At 38.4% G+C, this 20739-nt stretch overlaps 1 protein-coding gene across 11 annotated transcripts in view; it reads right to left on the bottom strand.

Annotated features, from left to right (window-relative positions):
* MYRIP (myosin VIIA and Rab interacting protein) overlaps positions 1-20739 on the bottom strand; it is a 316186-nt gene that overhangs the window by 5129 nt on the left and 290318 nt on the right. For 9 of the 11 annotated variants that reach the window (XM_085573290.1, XM_021531268.4, XM_085573291.1 and 6 more), the window contains 4 exons: positions 18800-19039; positions 11328-11390; positions 5567-5761; positions 1021-1182 (listed from right to left, as the gene is read on the bottom strand). In XM_085573290.1, the coding sequence (XP_085429416.1) occupies positions 1021-1182; positions 5567-5761; positions 11328-11390; positions 18800-19039 (660 nt within the window). The remainder of the gene's footprint in view (positions 1-1020; positions 1183-5566; positions 5762-11327; positions 11391-18799; positions 19040-20739) is intronic. The other 2 variants (XM_021531273.4, XM_021531278.4) reach the window with 1 other exon arrangement.

Raw genomic sequence — 20739 nt, 5'->3', positions numbered from 1 at the left:
GAAAACAAATTGCCAGGGAAAAGTAGTCTGATATTGAGAGTAGTGGAGACAAATAAAGACAAAAGAGAAAGAAGAGTCAGGGAAGTCAGACATATAACCCAACAGCTGATACACAATGACACCTGAAGCCACAGCTGACTTCACTCTGCAGATCTGCCATTGGCCTCCTTGCATAATTTAGGCCTCTCTCTTCCTCCCTCTCACTCCCATTAACAGATTTACCCTAAAATAATGACCAAAGCCAACAAAACACAACTGCCAGTTTACCAAGCAGTACAGCAATGCACTTCTGACATCAGAAACATGTCAGGCTCTCAGATCTTTGCTCAGTCCTGAGTTGAGCATGCTTCTACTGAGTAAAATCACCAGGTACTTCCCATTAAACCCTGACAGAGTCAGGTCAGGGCATCTTGCTGGGTACAGACTGGGCAGTGGGCTGCAAGCAGTGTCAGCCCTTTGAGGTCTGGCAGCATATCTTGTTCAGCTTTTAGCACCAGATTACAATGTGTTCTGAGCCCCAGCCTTTCTGGAGCCTGCTAGAGTGGTGCTAGATCACCATGCACAAGAGTTCTTGCCTTTGGCTGGGACGTGTGCTGCTTAGCACCTAAATCCCACAGCAGGCATGCAAGCCCTAGGCTCTGTCCTTGGCTCAGCCACTGACTGCCGTTGGCCTTTGCTGGTAGAAAGCTGCCAACAGTGGCATCTTTTGGAAAGTGCTTGACAAGCTGCTGATTGGATAAACTGCCTCAGACTCTTCCTGCTGTCTGACCAGGGCCATGCTCATGACACAGAATGCACCATGTCCAAAACCAAGCTGAGGGAAGAAACAAAGAGATACAGTACATCTGGCTGGGCTGAGTTACACAGCTCAGTTATGCTCTGCTCAGCTTGTGATGTAGTCAGCATCCTTGGATCATCAGACTATGACAGTACAAAAGAATATTCAAAGCGTGTAGGGTGAGGTGGGTGTTAGGCAAGGCAGTGTGAAACCTGCAGATGGAGAGGAGCTGCTGTCCTCACCTGAAGCTCTGCATGATGAACCTGGGCAGCTGCTGTGGCCACCTGGTCCTCCAGATCAGCCAGCTCAGATTCCTCAGTAACGCTGCTGATCTTGCGTGCGGCGTCTTCCAGGGTGGTCAGCTGCCCCTCCAGCCCATACACCGTGCTGGCTGTCAGGTACACCTGCAGGGCCAAGGTGGGGACAGGTGTCAGTGATTCCTGGTTTGTGGGCATGCAGGTTTGAGCAGACTGCATTTTCCATTATACCTGCAAGCTTCCCTGCTTGCTAGCCCACCACAGGGAGGTTTACCTGGCAGAGGAAAGTCATGGGGGAAATAATCTGAAAAACACACATCCACAAAGAGAAGGGATGAATGAGGTGGCTGCATTACAGATTCCATAGGTGCTACAATTGTATTCCAAACCAGATTTGTTCCAGATTGATCAGCAAAGAAAAAAGTTAAAAAGTTTTCTTTTTTATTATTGATATTTCATCGCATAACACCCTAAGTCTACAAAGGGAAGTCTATAGATCACACCTCATATAAAGCTGTGTTTCTTCGTCCTAGGGTGACGTTATGGTGCTTGTATCCCCAGTCGTGTGTTCTGTTTATGCTTGATATATGTTCTGTGCTTTCAGGACTCACTCTGAAAGTGAAGGTTTGTTTTGTCTTGTTATCAGCCTGCTCACCTCCCCACATGGTCTGTTGTCTAGGAGAGCCTAGGGCTTGCTTGCTGTCTTGCTTGCTCGCTGTCTTGCTTGCTCTTGTTCCTGCTTTTGCCTTTGCTTTTACTTATTAGTTAGCTAGGCAGTCCAATTTTTTCCCTGGACTGTTTTTTTCCTTTCCCTTTCCTGAATACCATCCAACCTGCTCCAGACTGGGACCTGGGAAACACCAAGAAACACTGAGAGCCTGCATTTTGTGATCTGCAGCAGCCATCCCCAGTGCTGGAGAGCAATCCCCAGTGCCCAGACCTGGGCGACCGCTCCCAGGAGAGACTTTCTGGATTTGTTCATCTCTTCAGAGTGGTGAAAGAGTTTTTGTCATCTGGTGTTGTTAATTTTTTTGTGCTGGGGAGTGTTTTGCTTGTTAAATAAACAGGTTTTTATCGCACTTCTCTCTGAGGAAATTCTTCCCAAACCAGGTGTAGGGGGATGGGCCGTGGAGGTTTGCTTTCTGGGGGCTCCTTCCGGAGGTTTTCTCCCAAATTTGCCCTAAATCAGGACATTCTTTAAACCCATTTGATGCTTTCTGGCAATAAAAACTGCATGAATAACTGTTCGGCAGCAAATTGTTATTAACTTCCTATGGAGTAAATGTGCTTATATGTATAAACATTTTCCAACCCATCCTGCTCTCACTCAAATATACAGCAGGCAAAACCTTCACACCTGCTGGGCGTTTGAGTAAATCTGTGGAGGATCAATAGATTTATTTGGGCCAAATAAGAGAGAATTACAGACTTCCCTAAAAATAAACAACTCTTACTATTTTCCCCCACCTCTGGTATCTATAACTACAGCTAAAGGTTTCATTTTTCATTCAGGCCTTCAGAGCAGTAATTAGTGATACACTGTGTCTCCTTGTTTCTCTTATTTCACAAACCCCCTAAGGTACATGGAGGTCACTGGTTTATGCAAGAGGGTAATTTTCAAGCATTAGCTTTTGAGATCTGTGCAGAACCACATGAAAATACTGCACTTTCTGCTCATTTACTCCTTAGCCAAGAGACTTGTTTCCATGAGGCTGGTAACAGCACAGTGGAAATGAAATATATATTCTGATTTCCCCCATTGCAATAGCAGTAAAGACTGTGTTATTACAAACCTAGCATGAATTAAACATGGCTGTGGCTGACTTCAGGGTTCAAAGGGCAAGCAGATAGGCTCTGAAGAAGATCCTTGAGCCAAAACCTTTATTTCATATGTCTTTTACTCCTGCAGTTGTATCTGCCCACAATTCCTGGATCATTCAGTCCTTTGACATAAGAGATATTCAAATAATTTATGGATCAAAATGGTGGAGAATGACCAGATTGAAATTTATTTACTTTTTATTCCTTGTCTAATTAATTGATTTTTAATTGCTTGAAATAGTTTTCTTTTTTCTTTGTGTCACTTGTAGATATGTTTTGTCCATGCATGTGAGTTTGATAGAAACAAAATCACTACATCTGTACAAATTGCATCATATAAGAACATTTCCTAACTGCAGGTATGAAATCTTTGAAACACATATCTGAAAGAAATAAGTAATCTGATGTAAAATTTTTGCTGAAGTACCTGGGGACAAAGGGGGTCCATAAAGTTAATGTGATGATTTAAATAGAAATGCTCCTGGTTTTGTGGGGTTTAATTATTCTTACTGTTCATTTAAATGATACATCTTTTAAGTATAACATACCACAGCCAGTTTAGATAAAAAGACATTTTTTTTAGATTTCCCTGTCACATCTAAAAGCTTAGAGAAAGAAGAAATAGAATATTTTGAACAGCAGCATATTTAGAAAGTTAAAGAAAATATGCATTATAAGTGCTGTAGCAAAATCTCTGCACAGTAAGATGTTCTTTTCAAGAGGGGGAAAAATCCAAAGAAAATGGGACTGATAGAAAAATGCCATTTTTGTCATTAATGTTTCTGTAACTCAATCAGCCCCTACATTTGTGAAATATTAATGAACATTTTCCAGCTGGAGCTAAAGAAAATATTTTTCTAAAGAATGTTCCATTTACCTGGACAATTGTAACACTTCCAAACAGCAATGGTATCCTTGCAGGTCCCCCCTAAATTATGCCATTATTCAATTATTCATATTTAGATTGTGGAGATTTATTTTACTGTCATTTAGGTATGCACAACTTCCACAAAACCCCAACCTTTTGCGGGTACAGATGGCCCTACATTCTTCACACTGTTGCATGCACAGTCCTTAAAAGGCTAGAGAGAGCAAAAATGAACAAAGTATTTATAAACACTCAGATCCTCTTGTAGAAGTTGCTGCAATGAGGATGTGGTTCATGTAGATATGGCCCCAGCTGCAATGGGAAAAGTTGTGGTTTCCTGCATTTCTAAAGGCTCTTTACCATGGAGTGTAATGGTAAAATCTTCAAACTGTGAAGTTTTTGCCATCTACTTCATGTCCTGTGTGGGACAGAGAAAGATGTTCTGTGGGGACACAGCAAGACTGTGCTGGATAGCTTGTGAATTCTGCAGAGAACTGGGAGAAGCTAAACCAGAGATGCTGCAGCGAGGGCAAAGCCAAAGCAAGAAATGCTCTGCCTCTGTGCCCAGTGTGTTCTCAGCGAGAAATGCTTAGCCCAAATAAATTATTAGAGGCCACAGCAACACAGATGCCAAACCTCCACATTGCTGGGAGGGATTATCAAAGTGCAGTTGGGAAAACAAAACATGCACCTTAGATAGTTTGCAACACAGTTCTCCACAGAAAAAAACAGGTGGGACCAGATTTCCTCAAGTTGCTCTTTGTCCTCCAGAACTTAGTTCTTCTGAAGATGTGGTCCAGCATGCACTTGGATTTTTATTCTATATTCACTTCTCTACCAGATGAATTCTGTGGTGTTTGGACCTTTAGGATACTTTACTATTTCATGAGAGAGAGTCCAGTGCCAGGAGTGGCTTTTAGTGGCACAGAGTATCTTCCACCTAGTTCTTTTACTGGGGTTGCTGTGGATATATGTTTCTGTAGAGTAAACTGATTTTATCTTCTAAGAGGAGATTCTGTCTGAAAATTTTCTGGGGCTAAAGAAAACCAGGATTTGTCTTCTTGAACTGATCAGGATGATATAATGGTACAGTGCAGATTCCTATGAGATCTTTAAGGGCTCCTGATGAAGGGAAAGGACACTGAAATGTAATTACTTAAATATGGGAAAAAGAGAAAGTTAAAAGTGTACCAACTCCATTAACTGGATTCACAAAAATTTCCAATGAGTAGCAACTTCATTGTATGATTCAGCATTGTACCTTCCCCTGTGTATGACAGGTATTAATGAAAAAGGATGGATGATTTGGATGTTGCCAAACAAATGTTTGTTTAATTCAGATTCTCCAGCCTGCTCTTCTAAGAGTGCAGGAGGCAGCTCCAGATCCCTCGGTGCTAAGCACAGTGTGCTGGAGGTGTTGAGGGGAGGAAGAGCTTCTCCACTTCTCTGTGTGACTTTTTCCACCTGTCCTTGGAATGATGAAGCTGTGCTGAGACTAGGAGATGTGTGATTTCAGCCAGGTGTGGCATAGCCACACTGCCATAGAGGTGTGGAGGGCATAAATGAGTTTTTGAGATAGAGCTTCTAAACTTAGTTGTAAACCCCAAAGCATCCAATTCCTCCTCCCCTCTATATTTAAAGTACATAAAACTCCCCCTTACTGACACAGTTAAGCACTGTTAAAACACTTTTTTTTTTTCTATTCATGTATTTGTTTAAAAACCCCAAATTAATTTTGAACATCCACTGATGCTGCCTATGTTCCTTCCCTTTCGAGTTGGTGCAAACAAACAGGTGCACTCACTCACACATGTGACTCTTTCACATACTGATTCATCTTACATTTTCTTCCAGTGTTGTGAGCTGCTCATCAAGTCTGACAGGATCTGTGCCCAGGGGGAGGGTTCCTCTTCCTATGTCCTGAATGTCATCCGGGAAGTCGCCGGGATCGGTGGATTCTGCTATCAGTTCTTCAGTGGCGTTGATGACTTTCAGGACTTCTGTAGATATGTTGCAGAGCGAGACAGCAGAGTACTTCTATTTTTTTACAAGAACAGACAGAGAAAACAACAGCATTAATTTAGCATAGAGGGGTAAGATATAAATCACCTTCTACTAGCCCCAGCTTTAGCCATGCTAAACCCATATCCATGGCTCTCTGCTGCAAACAGATACAAGAACCATGTAATGGAATTGGAATTTATTTCCCATTTTCTCCTTCCCTTTCTTACATAACCACACTGCTACAGCATGCGAAATAACATACACATGCAATTCTTCTACAACAGAATTCTACCAGAGGGATGGTCCAAATCTTATCCCAAAGGAGCACACAAATATCCAGCTTTAAACTCTACACGAGCTACATAAAGCTGGTTTTGCAAAAGTGTTTTAAACATGTTTTAAAACACAATTTTCCTTTTTGGATACTGGCAAAGAGATGTGCAATGATCTATGTCTGTATCCACAGGAGCCATTTCATTATGGATGTAAGCATGGAAAAGCAATCTTCAGCAGCCCTGTAAGGACAGCATTTTATTAAAATGCTTATTATGAACTAAATGATCACCCCAAATAAACAAAGACTGACCTATTAGTGTGCGAACACTTGCATCCTTTTATTTTTTAAAATTTCAATTTACCTATTTTTTAATATGGAATAAATTATATCAGATACCAAGGAAAAGCATGCAGTTTTATCAATTTTTTAAAAACAACTGAAAACCTTTTTATCAGTATTCTTTACTTGTAATTTTTAATTAACTGTCCTGATTCTTAAGATTTTCACATAGCTTTAAGCTTCAGGACCTTCCTCTGATGAACGAAAAAAAAAAAATCACCAGATGTACCTTCAAGAACCAAGGTCAATATCCAAATTATATAGTTTGGAGACTGAGCTAAAGATTATTGAAGCCAATAAAAATACTGTCACTGAATATATGTGCAATACCTTTAGTGTTGCTTTGCCTAAAAGAAAGTGTGGAAAAATTTTAACCAAAATTTAATTCATTTCTCAAACCTGCAAATACTTATGCATGTGTATTAGGGGCTTACCTGTCTGTAAATTTTCTCAAAAAGTATCTGCAGATCAACACTGAGGAAATGGACAGTCTTTGGAGTCTATACAGTAAATTCTATGGTACTGGAGAGTATAACTCGTTACAAGTGTCTATAGGTAGGATACAGGAGAAATAACGTTCTTTTGATTCTCACAATTTCTTTGGGTTAAATTGGAAACATACTTTCATTATTTCTTTCCTTTAATTAGCCGTCCATTCTTATGTTAGGTAAGACTTCTACTGAAAAGCTACATTTTTAGCAGTACATACTCAATTGTTGTGTATCAATACATTAAGGCATCTTTAACACTATTACTCATCTGAATTACATGAAATAATTAGAATGAGAGATTAAAGAGAAGAAGAACAAAGCAAATACAATATGCTACAGCACTCAATCCTTAGCTTGTTAGGACAGCCAACACAGCCCTAAACAAACAGGCTTGGGACTCTCTTACAGCAACAAATACTTGAACCCCATGAATAGCATACTGGCTTTTCCCCATTTATTTTCACAAGTGCCAATTAGGTTAAAATCAGATCAATAATTTTATAGGAAGAAGAGAAAAATCAATGCTACTTTCTTTTATTATTTACTTCTACAATTACCTAGTTCTTATATTCAGTGAGTAGTGAACAAAAAAGGATGAAGGCCAGACACTATATATTCTTCATCATATTCACTGATGTATGTTCTCCATTTCAAGAACTGTAGCCTCACTTTAGTTTTTATTATTTATTAAATTTTTATTAGCCTTTATAGTTAATTATAAATGTCAAAAAAAAGATTAAATTAAATTAGAAAAAGTTATCTTTATACCACATTATGATAATCCATATTAGTGTTTTTCACAGACCAATTACTAAAAAATAATTTTTATGTTTTCAAGGTAAAATTGTCTGTGATAGATATCTTTGTGAAATCAGATTTTGAGTGAAAAATACCCTAGCTTCTTAATAGGAAATGGATAGGGGAAAAGAAATTCAACAGTAAAGAACAGAACAGAATAGAATAGAATACAGTAACTTTTCATCTGGAAGATGATGAATGATCACTTAGTCCAGCTACCTGACTAGTTCAGAGCTGACCAAAAGTTAAAGCATGCCCTTCAAGGACATTGTCCAAATGCCTCTTATACACTGACAGGGTTGAGCACTGACCACCTGTCTAGAAACCAAGTTTGAGCAACCTCACAGTGACAAAATGCTTCCTAAAGTCCACTCTAATCCTCCACAGGTGCAGAAATGTGATTTGTAAAAAGCTGGATGCTCATTTCATGCTTTTCCATATGTTTTACCCTCCTTCTGAGCACCTATCAAAAGCTGTTAAAACAGCTCATGTTCCAAAATGGTCTGTTTGCAAATATAGTAAGGTACTCTAGATATAATTATTTAACATGTGTAATGGGAAAACCCAAAATAAATTAAAAAAAGCAATAATAAAAAAAGAAAAGAAAATGTGTTGCTGGGTTTTAGTACTTCACAAACCTCTCCCTTCCCTGACCACCCATGTCAAACTCAGGATTTATAAGACCATATAACAATCACCTGAAATTCACAGACACACACACATCAAGATCATCCTGGTAGGTGGATTTCAAATTGCTCCAAACACCTCTTGGTTGTTCAATTTATCTTGCCATTGCAGGAAAGGTCATTGCTTACACCTCTAAGTGACTCACAGGGACAGCTGTCATGCCATGAGACAGGCTCTGTCTTGTCAAGCAAGTCAAAGAACTAATATGGATGTGGTAGATGCAGAAAGCAATCTCTGGTACAAATATCCAGCACAGGAAAGCTACGTGCAACCATTCTTCTTGAAACTCTGGGACACATTTGGATTTCAACTGGGCTACCCTACTTCTGAATTAACACAACCACTCCAAATCAAATCCATGCAGCAGACCAAGTATGAATGTTTCTACTAGTTATGAGAATCTTTGTTTTTTACTGAATTTGAGACTAAGCATCTAATGGAATGAATAAAACATACATTTAATCTTTTTATGATAATTAATATCCATGGTCACCAACATGTTAAGAACACAGTCAAAAGAACATGCCTGATTTCTCTGAGTTCCATATGGTTGAGTCTTAAAACCAATGAAATGCTAAAAATGTGTGTGTATGCAAGCATATATACATGTTTGCACTGAATATAAGGCATATATTGTAAAACTTCTTTACTGCTATTTCTGTTTGTCAGATGGAAAGTATTCCTGTTTTGAGAAGATTATGTTTCAGTAGTGCAAAGATCAAGTGGTCTTGCTGACTGTTAGCCACTCCCTTTCCTTCTGTTGCCTCTCTTTCCTTTCCCTGTTGATCCTGACAGTATTTTCTGTGTTGTTTAACTCAAGCATGCTACACTGGAACGTGCTTTAGAGACCACTGTTTGCATTCTTGCACAAGTAACAGAAGGAAAACAGGATGATAGAACTGAAGCAATATTAAGTACCCAAACTGCTAAGAGCAGGTGAGATTTAAAGTGTTTGTATGCATCTCAGCAGCCTGTAACATTTTTCACATCCTTTCCTTTGCATGAACATTATGGCTTTTATTTCTGATGCTCTCAAAACAGTTCTCCATCACTAGCACTACTTTTCTTCCCATTGTACTCAGCCATTAGTGTTTTCTTTTTTTCTGCCACTACAATGTCATCATTAGGCTCTTTTACAGAGCATGGGAGGGGGTGACCTGCAATTCAGCAAAGAACAGTGACATCAGCAGCTAGATCAAGAAGTAGAGCAAGAACACCTTTCCATCACTAGCAGTCCTGGCAGTATTGACCACATCATTGATGACTTGTGGTACAATCATTTTTAGCTCCAGTGTCAAGGCGTTATATCACGCACTGACTCATGGTCAATATCCCTCTTTTTATAGGGTTTTATAGGGAGTTAAAGGGAGCTGGGGAGAAGATAAGTTTTGCTTTGCCACTGATTAACTCATCCTTTCAGAGTAACCTGACTCAATCCAAGCTGGGTGAAAACAAAATCAAACCCCAAACCTGTCTCCCTCATCTCCCCACCCTATGGGAGTTCATAGTAGAATTTTGAGAAGGCCTTGAAAAGCGCAATGAAAGTCCTTCACAGACCAGCAAAACCTGGGACACAAGTCACAGTGTGGGAAGAAAAGAGCCATCAATGCCCAACTATCTGTGGCAGCTGTCAACCCTGACCTTCAAAAGATCTTTGACCCAAAAGTGAGCCCTAACCACTCATTACCATGAAAATTGTGGGGAAAAAAAGGCTAAATTCTGCCCGGGTGTTTGAAGGCAGACAAGTATACTATGATAATCCATGATAATCTTCTTTTCAAGTTTAAGACTACCCACCTTCACCTTTATAATGAATATCTTAATTTATGGGCATTCCTCTAGAAAAAGAAAGCAAAATTATCTTACAGACTGTGAGCTATTATTCTACTGATAGTCTCCAAAGTATAACACAGAGAAATAAAGTTTCTCTTTCTGACTGTGCTAGGTAATGCTGAATATTACATTTTACTGATTCAATCCACTGTCCTAATATAGCTACATATGTTATGCTTATTAATATTTAATGCCTTATTTCTAGAGACAAGTTGCCTATAATCATGAGAAAGGAAATTATTTTCCAAAAGTTAAATATTATAGGCCTAAGCTGGAAATTAAAATATTTCCATTTTAAAATCTACACAGGATTCTGATATACAATGGACATGTACTAATGACATTATACAACTGGAAAAACACTTTTTCTTTAATGTCACCATTGATATTTTTACTAAATAAAACTAAGATAATTAAAAGATAATTACAACTCATAGGACAAAAGTAAGAGCAAGGAAAAAAGAAAAAAATTGAGAGAAGTGTATTGCTAAATTAAACATCAACTTTGAACACAAAAAGTGATTCTTATTTTATAACTGAGAGAATGATGCATGACATACTAAAAATAGCAGGTATTTTAATATAAAGGATAAGCATATATTTGCTTAGGGAATAGAATGAAAATATTTTTAATATGTGAGCCTCATAAGCTGAGATTCAAATAGCACAGAAAGAAGACTCTTTCCACCTAGAAAAATGATAAGCAACAGCCACTAGCAGCAAAGTGAGAAAATATCTACTTACTGTACAAACTCTACAATGAATTAAGGGTTTTGATTATTTTTTAAATTGAGAGCTTAGAAAGATTTTTGATAACTACTATGATCAGAAAAATTCCTTCCAAATTTCTTAACATAGGTGAGTACATGATAATAAAAAGTTCATACACCTTATCATTGTCTTCTGTTCTTCTTTACTAAAACCAAATTTTCATCACAAAGCCAAACAAGGGAGCCTGTCTGCTCCACATGTTATGTGTGATTATAAAATAATTTTCTGCAATGGTTATTGATTGTGACCAAATGGTATGATTTTTCAGGCCTGATATTTTCAGGAAAACATTTTGAGTTTAAGAATGTTGATTGGGAAACATGGAAACCCTCAATATCATGTTAAGGCATCTCTTACTACATAAGAGATGTAAAAAGACACAAATAAAACAAAGCTTTCTCACCTGCTGCAATACAGTGGATAAAAACTGCAGCTTTAAATGAAGATCAAAAGCCTTTTGTTTTTCCTAGATAGTGGGAAAGCAGTTAAATAAGAAGGCAGAAAAGTTATATTAACAGCTACAGAAGTTAACAACTATATAGGTTCAGACTTACAGGGAAGTTTAGGATAAATAGCAAGAAAAAAGAAACTACCAAGATTAAAACAGCATAAAATTTAGATTTTACATTTATTACTAAAATATTTTAAATAAAGCAATGCCTAATTTAATTTTATTTGTGAGATTCAGACTAGCAGACCTCACAGAGACAGACAATGTAAATCACACACAATTGTTTATAAAACAAAACAGAGGGAAAATACTATTTCCACTGTCACAAAAAGTGTCACTAGCAATGGAAAAAATATTTTTGCAGCAGTGTTAAGAAGAAGAAGAAAAGCTAACTATCTTCACTTTTGGAATGTACACATCAGCAATTTAGACAGTAGTTACCGAAGAGTCTGCACTCACTTATGTCACAGTCAGGTGTCCATCTGAGAAACACCTGGGCTAAGTTAAGATGTCTTGTGCCAAATCACTTCCTACTGTTTGCTGCTGTCCCTCTCCTGGCCTCACTGTCCCAAAACAAACAATTAAAACCCTTCATAGTAAAAGTCTCCAGTAACCAGTCAGTAGGCTTACAGTAATCTTAATTTCCTTAGGCCTGTTTAAACTGAACTGACTAGTTTTGCCTTGAAGTAATGAGGAAACCACAGTCGCCCTGCTGGCTGTGCTGTGACAGAAGTATCTTCCAGCTGAGGAGTAGCATTTCCCTGAAACTCTTCCAGCTAGATCTGAAAGACCTCAGTTTTCAGTTCCAAGTCTCAATGCAGCAAAAGAAGACAAAATAATAGTAAAAACCAGTTTATTTTCCCACCATATTGTTCCAGGAGCTTACACTAATGTTCACAGATTTTCTGCAACTGTATCTGTACAATAGCTTGGACATTTTCTCCCTAAGTAAATAAATCTTTGGCAAGGAGAGAACTGATGGAGATTCCCCTTACATGTACACTGCAAGAGCTAGCTTGGTGTGCATGCACACAGGTGTCAAAACTGAGACTATGAGAAAAAAGCTGTTTACAAAGATACTGCATTCCCCATGTGAAGGCAGCTGAAGTGTCACCTCTTTTACCCTTCACCAGTAGATCCAACAGGTTTTGATTCAGTTGCTTAAACACAGATAGAGAAAGTGCAATTTGAAACAGCTTGAAGCGTGTGATGATTTTGAAACAGCGCAGTCAGATATGACATGGACCTGGGAGATTCACATTTCATCTGGACTAGCAGCTTAAGGCCCTGTGGGACACTCTAAGATATCTCAGATGGTCTATCTACATCCACATTTATGCTAATGTATTGAGCCCAGAAAGTGTCAGAATTGGAGGTACACAAACATCACTGCTAGCTTTGAAAACTTTAAAAAATAAATGTTCATGGTCCCGATGCTTGAAACGGAAGACTCAGATTCTGACAAAATAAACTGAAGATCAGCTTGATTATTTTATACTAAAGACTGATTAATAATAAATACAGAGGAGAAACACCTTGAATGGGAATTTTGTCCAGCAAACCACTTAAACCTCAGTTTAAAGTTGAACATATACTTGACTGCTTTGTTAAACTGAGAACTTAAAACTTTGGATCCATTAGCCCAATGTGAAGATTATTATCTCATACCTCTTTTCACCTTCCCTAACCAAAATTTTTTTTCCCTTCTGTCATTCAAAATCCTGTGCATAGATTATCTTCAGTTCATAGACCTTAAAGATCACTTTTTACAATGCTGCCCATGTTCAGTTTTCAATGCTGGATTTTGGGAGACTGCCATGATAACGAACACAATCTTAAAAGCAATGATCCATGAAAACACAAGAATTAATCCGAGCATCTTGCACATAAAAATGTGAAACAACAGACACACAAATACCTTCCAAACTGTTAGCCCAGGAAGATATCATTGTATGTTCAGCACTACCATAAAAGCAGCAATGTAGTAAGCTACTGTATTTATGCTGTTGTGTTTTCTGGCCAAAGTGATCCACTTGGTTGTCCTCTAGAGACTTTTACTCAGAGACTTCTAAAGCTTTTAGTCATATGAAGCTGGATGGCAGTTTCCTATAAACCCCTTCCTGAACTAATAAACCAGCCAAAATACCTAGGAATTTAGGAAGTTGCAAGCTAATGATCACAAAAACTACAACACCATCTTCTGTGAGGATAGTGCCTGCACCAGCACAAATGCCTAAAGAAGGCCAGCCACCAAGAGACACAGGCTCACTCTTGATGTTCCAGCACCGCTTTGTCAGCATCCCAGACATCCCTGCCATGATGCTTCAACAGGTCTGTGGTACACAGGAAAGATTCACTGGCATGTGCATGTCCAATGACATTCTCCAGCTCCATCAAGGCTGTGAGCAGAAATCTCTCCAGCAACTGAGTCCAGTGGGCCCCATGCTTGCCTGACCTCCCTTACTGAGCCCTAACCACTCCCTCCAAGGCCAGCCCTGAGCACCACTGCTAGCATACACACCAGGAAGTTGGCTCTCTCTTCTGCAGGAACATGCACCCACATGGCTGCTCTTCTTGCTAAAAAGACAGAGGCCAAGGCAGATTTTCTAACAAGTCTCAATCTCATTACACCAGTAGTCGAACAGTGCTAATTTACCTGATTAAAAAAGCAAGATGTACTCTAGAAACAAAGGAAATAGGCTTCTGGCAAAAATCAACATGAAAATGTTATTCATGCTTTCATATGAACTCATTAAATGAGTTTGTGCTTTCCCCAAAATAAAGCTTTTTAGAACCTAAGAAGAATAAAATGTTTCCAGAGAATGGAAGCATAAATATTTAACGAAAATATTATTTATGCTGTTATTCATCCTGTCAAGTGACTTGGGAGGTTTCACTTAGAAACAGAATCCCACTGTGCTACTTAACAAACTCACTTAGAGGCTGTCATTCAGAGAAGAGCTATTGTGTCATGTAGTAATGTCAACAGAGAACAGCAGGATTAAACAAAGGATTTTAACAAACTAAGCCTTGGTTGTAACATTCTCTGAGCAGAAGTAAATGCATAAAGGGATTTAAAGAAATTCCTTAAGCACACAGCACACTGCATCAAGCTAATGCAAGGAGGAGAGAAACTCCATGTTACTATGGAAATTTAACTCACTTGCTCACTGGTATAGCTTAAGAAAGTTGTAATACTAAGTAGAAGTAGAAAAAAAAAAACAAAAGTAAGGTTTTAACAACTATTTCCATTTTCATGCTATGTGGACAATTTGAAAAAATGGCAGGGGCTAATCTGTTTTTTAACATAATCTCTATAGTTTCTCATAAAGCAGTCACAGGGATAAACTGCATTCATAAAATGCAGCCTGTCAAAATCGCCTTCTAAAATGTAATTCTGGCATATACCATGAAATAAAGACCCAGTCAATTTATCTTCATGAAAGCATTAAAAGAGAAGGAGAATGGATGGAGGAGACTGCGAATTAAATACATCCCATTCATCATGCATGACACTCTCAGGATCCATTAAGATACTTCAAACGGAACTTACATTTTGTTTTATTTTCTTTAGGCATTTATTTAGGGTTTTGGGAGAATAAAGTAAATACTAACCATCCAATCAAAAAAAAAAAAAAAAAAAGGAGCAAGACAGAAAGAATTGTGCAAATCATTTTGCTAGTACAAGATGTTTCACTAAGACAACAGTTGCACAATTTGAATTTTGGTTTGTTCACACCTGAAGTTTAGAGGGACTAAAGGCCAACTCTACCCTAAGCATGGCTTTTGGTGAAAACCATGGCCTTTCACTGCACAGCACTGACAAATGGACTTTTCAGGGCTCTGCATACCCCAGAAAGACTGTGAATTACTTCTGTAGCTTAAGTAGGACAAAATATTTTAATAAAAAAAAGTCTGCTGCAGGATTATGTTTGTTTTAAAAGGAGAGCTGTGAATCTCCACAAAACCATTTTAGGTAATCACAAACTGAGGGATAATGAAAATGAAGGTGCTGAAAATCTAAGAAGATTTAAGTCTAACTCCCAAAATTAACTTTAATTAATACCAACCTAAATTCTCAGGTATCCCAGATGAATTAGGTAATTAACTCAAAGGTCGTCATATTCAAATTTGCATCTTAAAGGCAGACACAGGACTCAAAAGCTCAATCTGAAGTGAGAACTGAGAACCCATAAATGCCAAACAACTTCAGCTAGCTCTCCATGAAAGATACCACTTTTACCACTGCTTCAGATCATAATTTACTAAATACCCTTTTAAAAGCATCAGCTCAATGTGTGATTACATGAGATTCCCAGTTTCTATTAAAACAGAAGTCCTGTTTTTTAAAGGTGCAGACAGGTGAAGGTCAGATAAGCACCAGGTACTTAATTTCCAGTGATTCAAAAACAATACATGTTTTTAAGTCTTATCCTATGGGGTGTACTAGAATTAAAAATTCCCAGCATTTTAAAGTTGCTGAAGTGTTCAATCTAGTGATTCTAAAGCTATTGCATCTTTTATGAGTTTAGGTATGTCTGTATTTTAGACTACCACAGCCCCAGCTGGCATTATACACTCTCATCTTCAGTATTTCCTTGTAAGATGTTGGCCAGCCAACTTTCCAGAAAGAAGGCACATGCCAGAAGATTTAAAAACAACTTTAAGGACAACTGAAAGACTTGTCAAGAATAAGAATGAAAGCAGTGTGCCTGTTTCTCTACACCTGGAGAAGTTTTCCTTGTCAATTCCACTGAATTCCAGACCATGAAGAGTACTGGAGTATTCTGGTTTCTTTATTACAGACAAAAAGAGTATATACTGTGACCACTAATGAAGAGAACTTCTTTATCCAATTCAACTAAAAGACTAGGAACTCCAAGCATTCCTTATTTTGCTGAACATGGTAAGCCCTTCTTTTTTAAAACTTAAGAAAATTTTATTGAGGAAAAAGATAATAATCTTTGCTTTATTTTAAATAATTGACATACAGATTTGAAAGAAATAGCAAAATTAGGAGAGAAAAAGCCAACCAATCTTACTTTGTAGATGCATGCAGATGAATAAGTACACCAAAAACATACATTCATTATTTTCTGCACTCAGTTCTCTATACAGGAGCATTTCAGAAAGTCTTCTTTGTAGTCTTTAATTCTGGATTTCATTTGCATAACGTTATAACCCCAGCTAGCCCATATATACTGTTGAATAATGTGATATTGCTGTTTTGTCTTTATAAACCAAAAAAAAAATAAATTAAATAAGACAACAAGCTCTGACAATAAATTCTTTATGTGATTTCTTTGGAAAGGTTGTGTGCACATCATGAAGGTTTTTGCACACATGATATCAAAAGTATTTACACTCCTGTGTAGTCCATGGCTAAATAACTCTGATTAAAAGTGTCACATGCTCCTTACATTTGGAATGAAAGGGGATCACCTAGTCCAACTCTTTTGCTCAAAGCACATGCCCAAGGCATTGTCCAGTCAGATTTTGTTTATATCCAAGGACACAGACTCTACAATCTTTCTGGGAAACCTATTCCAGTATTTAAACACCAACACAGTGAAAAAGCTTTTAATTTGGATGGGATATTTTGTATTTCAGTTTGTGCCTACTGCTTCCATTCCTGTCAGAGGAAAGACTTCAATTTCCACTTTATTTCCCACAACAAACACTCCTCACTCTCCCCTATCAGGTATTTAAACGCGTTGAAAAGATCCTCCCAAACCTTCTCTTTTCTTGGATAGACAATGCCAGCTCTCTCAGCCTCTCTTCATATGACAGATACCTCAGTTTTTAATCATCTCTGTAGCCCTTCACAGGACTCATTCCAGCGTGTCCATGGGTACCTTGTACTGGGGAGCCCAAAATGGGACACAACACTCCAGAAATGGTCTCACAAATACTGAACAGAGGTGCATAAGCTAATCACTTCCCACATGCAGGACTTGCATTTCCCTTTGCATTTGACTGCTAAAAGTCTTGTTAAAGCAAAAAAAAACAACATTCATAGCTCTAAATGTCCCAGATTGACATGAACTTTCTAAGATGAACCTCACAATGACATGGGCCAGCTTCTTCAGGTCTTGGAAGTGCATCCCCATCAGACCCATGCACATGTGCAAATCCCAGTTTTTGAAATACTTGTAATCCGAACCTCCTCTACCAAAGATAAGTCTTCACTGCTCCAGGCTTTGTCATAGGTCTCAGGGGGCCTGGGATTCTTGAGGGAAAATCTTACCCATAAACTGAGGTGAAAACAATGTTGTGTAACAGCCTTTTCCAAGTTCTGTTTCACCAGATCACTGCAGTAGTGAGCCCAGCTTTCCCTCATCTGCTTTTTGCTGCTGATGGACCTGTAGAAGACTTTTTTCTCCTTTGTGTCTCTGGACAGATTCAGCTCCAGATGGGCACTGGCTTTTGTGACACCATTCCTGCATTTTTGGACAGCACCTCTATCATCTGCCTGGATTACTCGATGCTGTTTTCACCCCTATAATTTGAGCAAAACACCTTCCAAACTATGACAAATAGATTTCCTTTAGAGAGTTGTCCACATTCTTTGTCAAAGCTGAACTGCTGTGCACACAATAACCCAAAAGGCATGTCAAGATATGCAGCAAACTAGAATAAGCCTAAGTGGATCTAAGGAATAAGAGTGCTTGACTGGCAAGGGGCACAACTAGGCTCCTCTAGCACCAAATTCAAGCAGACCACATGATCTGAAGAGAAATTCAGAGGGAGAAAGGGAATAGAGGAGGTGGTACATCCTGTGAGTGACACTGAAATCTGTTATCTTATTGTAAGGGTGAAATGGCACAAATGGAGTATCTCAGGTGCTATCAGAACTGACACTGAATATCAGTTTCATTAGAAAATGTTATTACTCTCAGAAGCCTATTAGCTGACAGATACCAGGGTTGGAAAGCTTTAAAGAAACACTAAATGAAACACTAAATATTTTAATAGCAATGCAAAAGAAGAATCTATGCCATCAGCATGAACTAGATAATACTACAAAGAGAGGAGCAACTAAAATGATGGAAAAAAATCACTTAAACTGTCTGGTTAGCATGGACAATAAAAAGAAAAACTGGATATGTTTTTAAATCAGAAAGTGTAAGTTGATTTTTAGTCAGTATAAATTGACATAATTCCATTAATACAATCCAGTGAATAGTTTTGTTGCACAAGCTAAGTTCCCTGCTTGGAACTGAGGCTGTAGGCTTTCTGCTCCTCACAGAGAGGAAAAAACACCTTAACTGAACTCTTATGTTTGCAAGAGGTTCAGTCTCAGACCTATATGAAGGACCTCAGGCTTTTTTAAGCAACTATGTTCAGTTTTCAGGCCTGAATTTTCTCTTTCTGGATTCTAACTCTTAGAGTACTATTCCCACTCCTTTGTAATTACCACTTACCTTCTTTAGCTCTTCCTGAATACTTCTGCCATTTTCCTCTGAGGACAAACTCTCTTTCTGGTTTTCCAGATCTGTTCCAGGTTCTGACTCTTGTTCTTCACCAGATGATGTTTCCTTGTCACTCATTTTAGCAGCAAGCTGAAATAACCTGGATTTAAGCTCATCCTCCATAAGTTCAGGCTTGACATCATGGTGCTGATCCTCATGGCTTATATCTGTTTCTGATATATCATCAAAATCCTACAAAGACATTAGAAAAAAAACCCATATCAATTCCTGTTTAGGCAGAGAAAGAAAAAGCAAACAGCTTTCTGGAAAACTATAGGTATGGTCACTCTGCAGAGAAGCTAGAAAGAAAATACATTAAGTGTTCTGATAAAAAAGGAATGCCAATAAACCAACACTTGCTGGATTATATTCATCATTCCTTCTTACTTTAATGTTATCTGAAAAAGCAACTATGAAAACTATCTGCGTACAACTAATAAAACATGCCTGTATTTCCCATTCCCATACTGTGCAGAAAAAAGTGTGGTGTGGGAATGAAATAACCTGTAACCTGGCAGTTGTGTTCAGCTTTCAGTTGAAAGCTGTGCTTGCATTCCCTGACTGCTTGGTCTTGAGCATTATCCATGTTATTCTTAAAGACTACTGGAAACAAGTTTTGAAAAACTCCTCTTTTGTTACATGATGTGGCTTAAGATTGTCAGCTTTCCCCATGATTATTTGCATAGGTAGATCCTCTACAGAGATGATTTTTTTTTTCCAAATGCCAACCTCTGTGGAACAAGTTCAGACTTCAGGAGAGCCTTCTGTTCTGAGTCTTGGATTCTCAAAGCTGGGAAACACTTAAAAGGTCAGTTAAATACAGTGGGTGCTACAGACTAGGCCACAAATCCCTTTGGAAGCTGAAGAGAAGAAAAGCAAAATCTTTGCCCAGCATTTGATAAGGTGAAAAGGGGGACAGTTTTGTCAGCTCTTGCTGACAAATTCTGAGACTATCTCATAGTTTTCTAAAAACTAATCCCCAGGTATGTATCAATTAATTTTCTGGATCTGTGCTGTCTGATTAGGACTCAATTTGCCCTGATTTCCACTACAGTCCCTGGAAAGAGAGAGGCACCTCCCAGAGCAAATTGTTCCACCTACAGTATTTGCTGACTTCTGGAAATGTTTTCTCCCTGCTGACTGCTGAGAGAAAGTTTTGAATCTTTAGCTTGTTTGGTGCTTCACCCAAGTCCATGAAATAAGATGGTATTAGGTAGGTTTAAAAGTGACAGATATTTTGAAATGGAACATAATTGTGCAAAACCACCCAGAAGGTGGCTATGAAGAATTCAGACTGGGACTAGAGCGGTAGGCACATCTCAGCAGATCTAGGAGGATGATTTGGAGCAATTCTCAGAGAGGAAATTACTCCTATCTGCCATAGGTTCTCATACTACGACAAGACCAGACACTGCTGGAGAGACTAAAATCTGTGTTTTGTCTTCCATTCATTTGGAAATACATAAACAGGAGCAGCTGTACAGCACTGTTTAGGGATGAACCAATTACCTCCAGTTCTCCCAAGAAATGTCAACTCTGCCCACCCCCTCACAAACCTTACCCACCAAACTGCTTTTAATGGATTGACACTTCTTGTTCATAATGTCAGGTCCCATCTTTCATACAGTAAACTATACTGGAGTTTTTAGCACTTTCACAGTGTTCTGGACAATTTTTGTCAGCAGTTATTTGCAATTCAACCAATTACAGAACTAAATTATTGCTTTATAGTTCAGCTTCAGGATGCAGAAGGGCTTTTTAGAAAATCAGGATTTGAAGGAACAACAGGAATTTGAGAGGTACAATTGAAGGGAGACCATGGGTTTATGCTGAAACTTCTTTCCCAAACAATCACCTTCTGCAAAATAAAAAGCTTTTTCTGCTGAAAAGCT

The sequence above is a fragment of the Lonchura striata genome, chromosome 2 (genome assembly GCF_050655825.1).
Source record: "Lonchura striata isolate lonStrDom1 chromosome 2, ASM5065582v1, whole genome shotgun sequence".
Lineage (NCBI taxonomy): Eukaryota > Metazoa > Chordata > Aves > Passeriformes > Estrildidae > Lonchura > Lonchura striata.
Note: the sequence above shows the minus strand (reverse complement) of the source record. Positions and strands in the feature narration are given on the sequence as shown.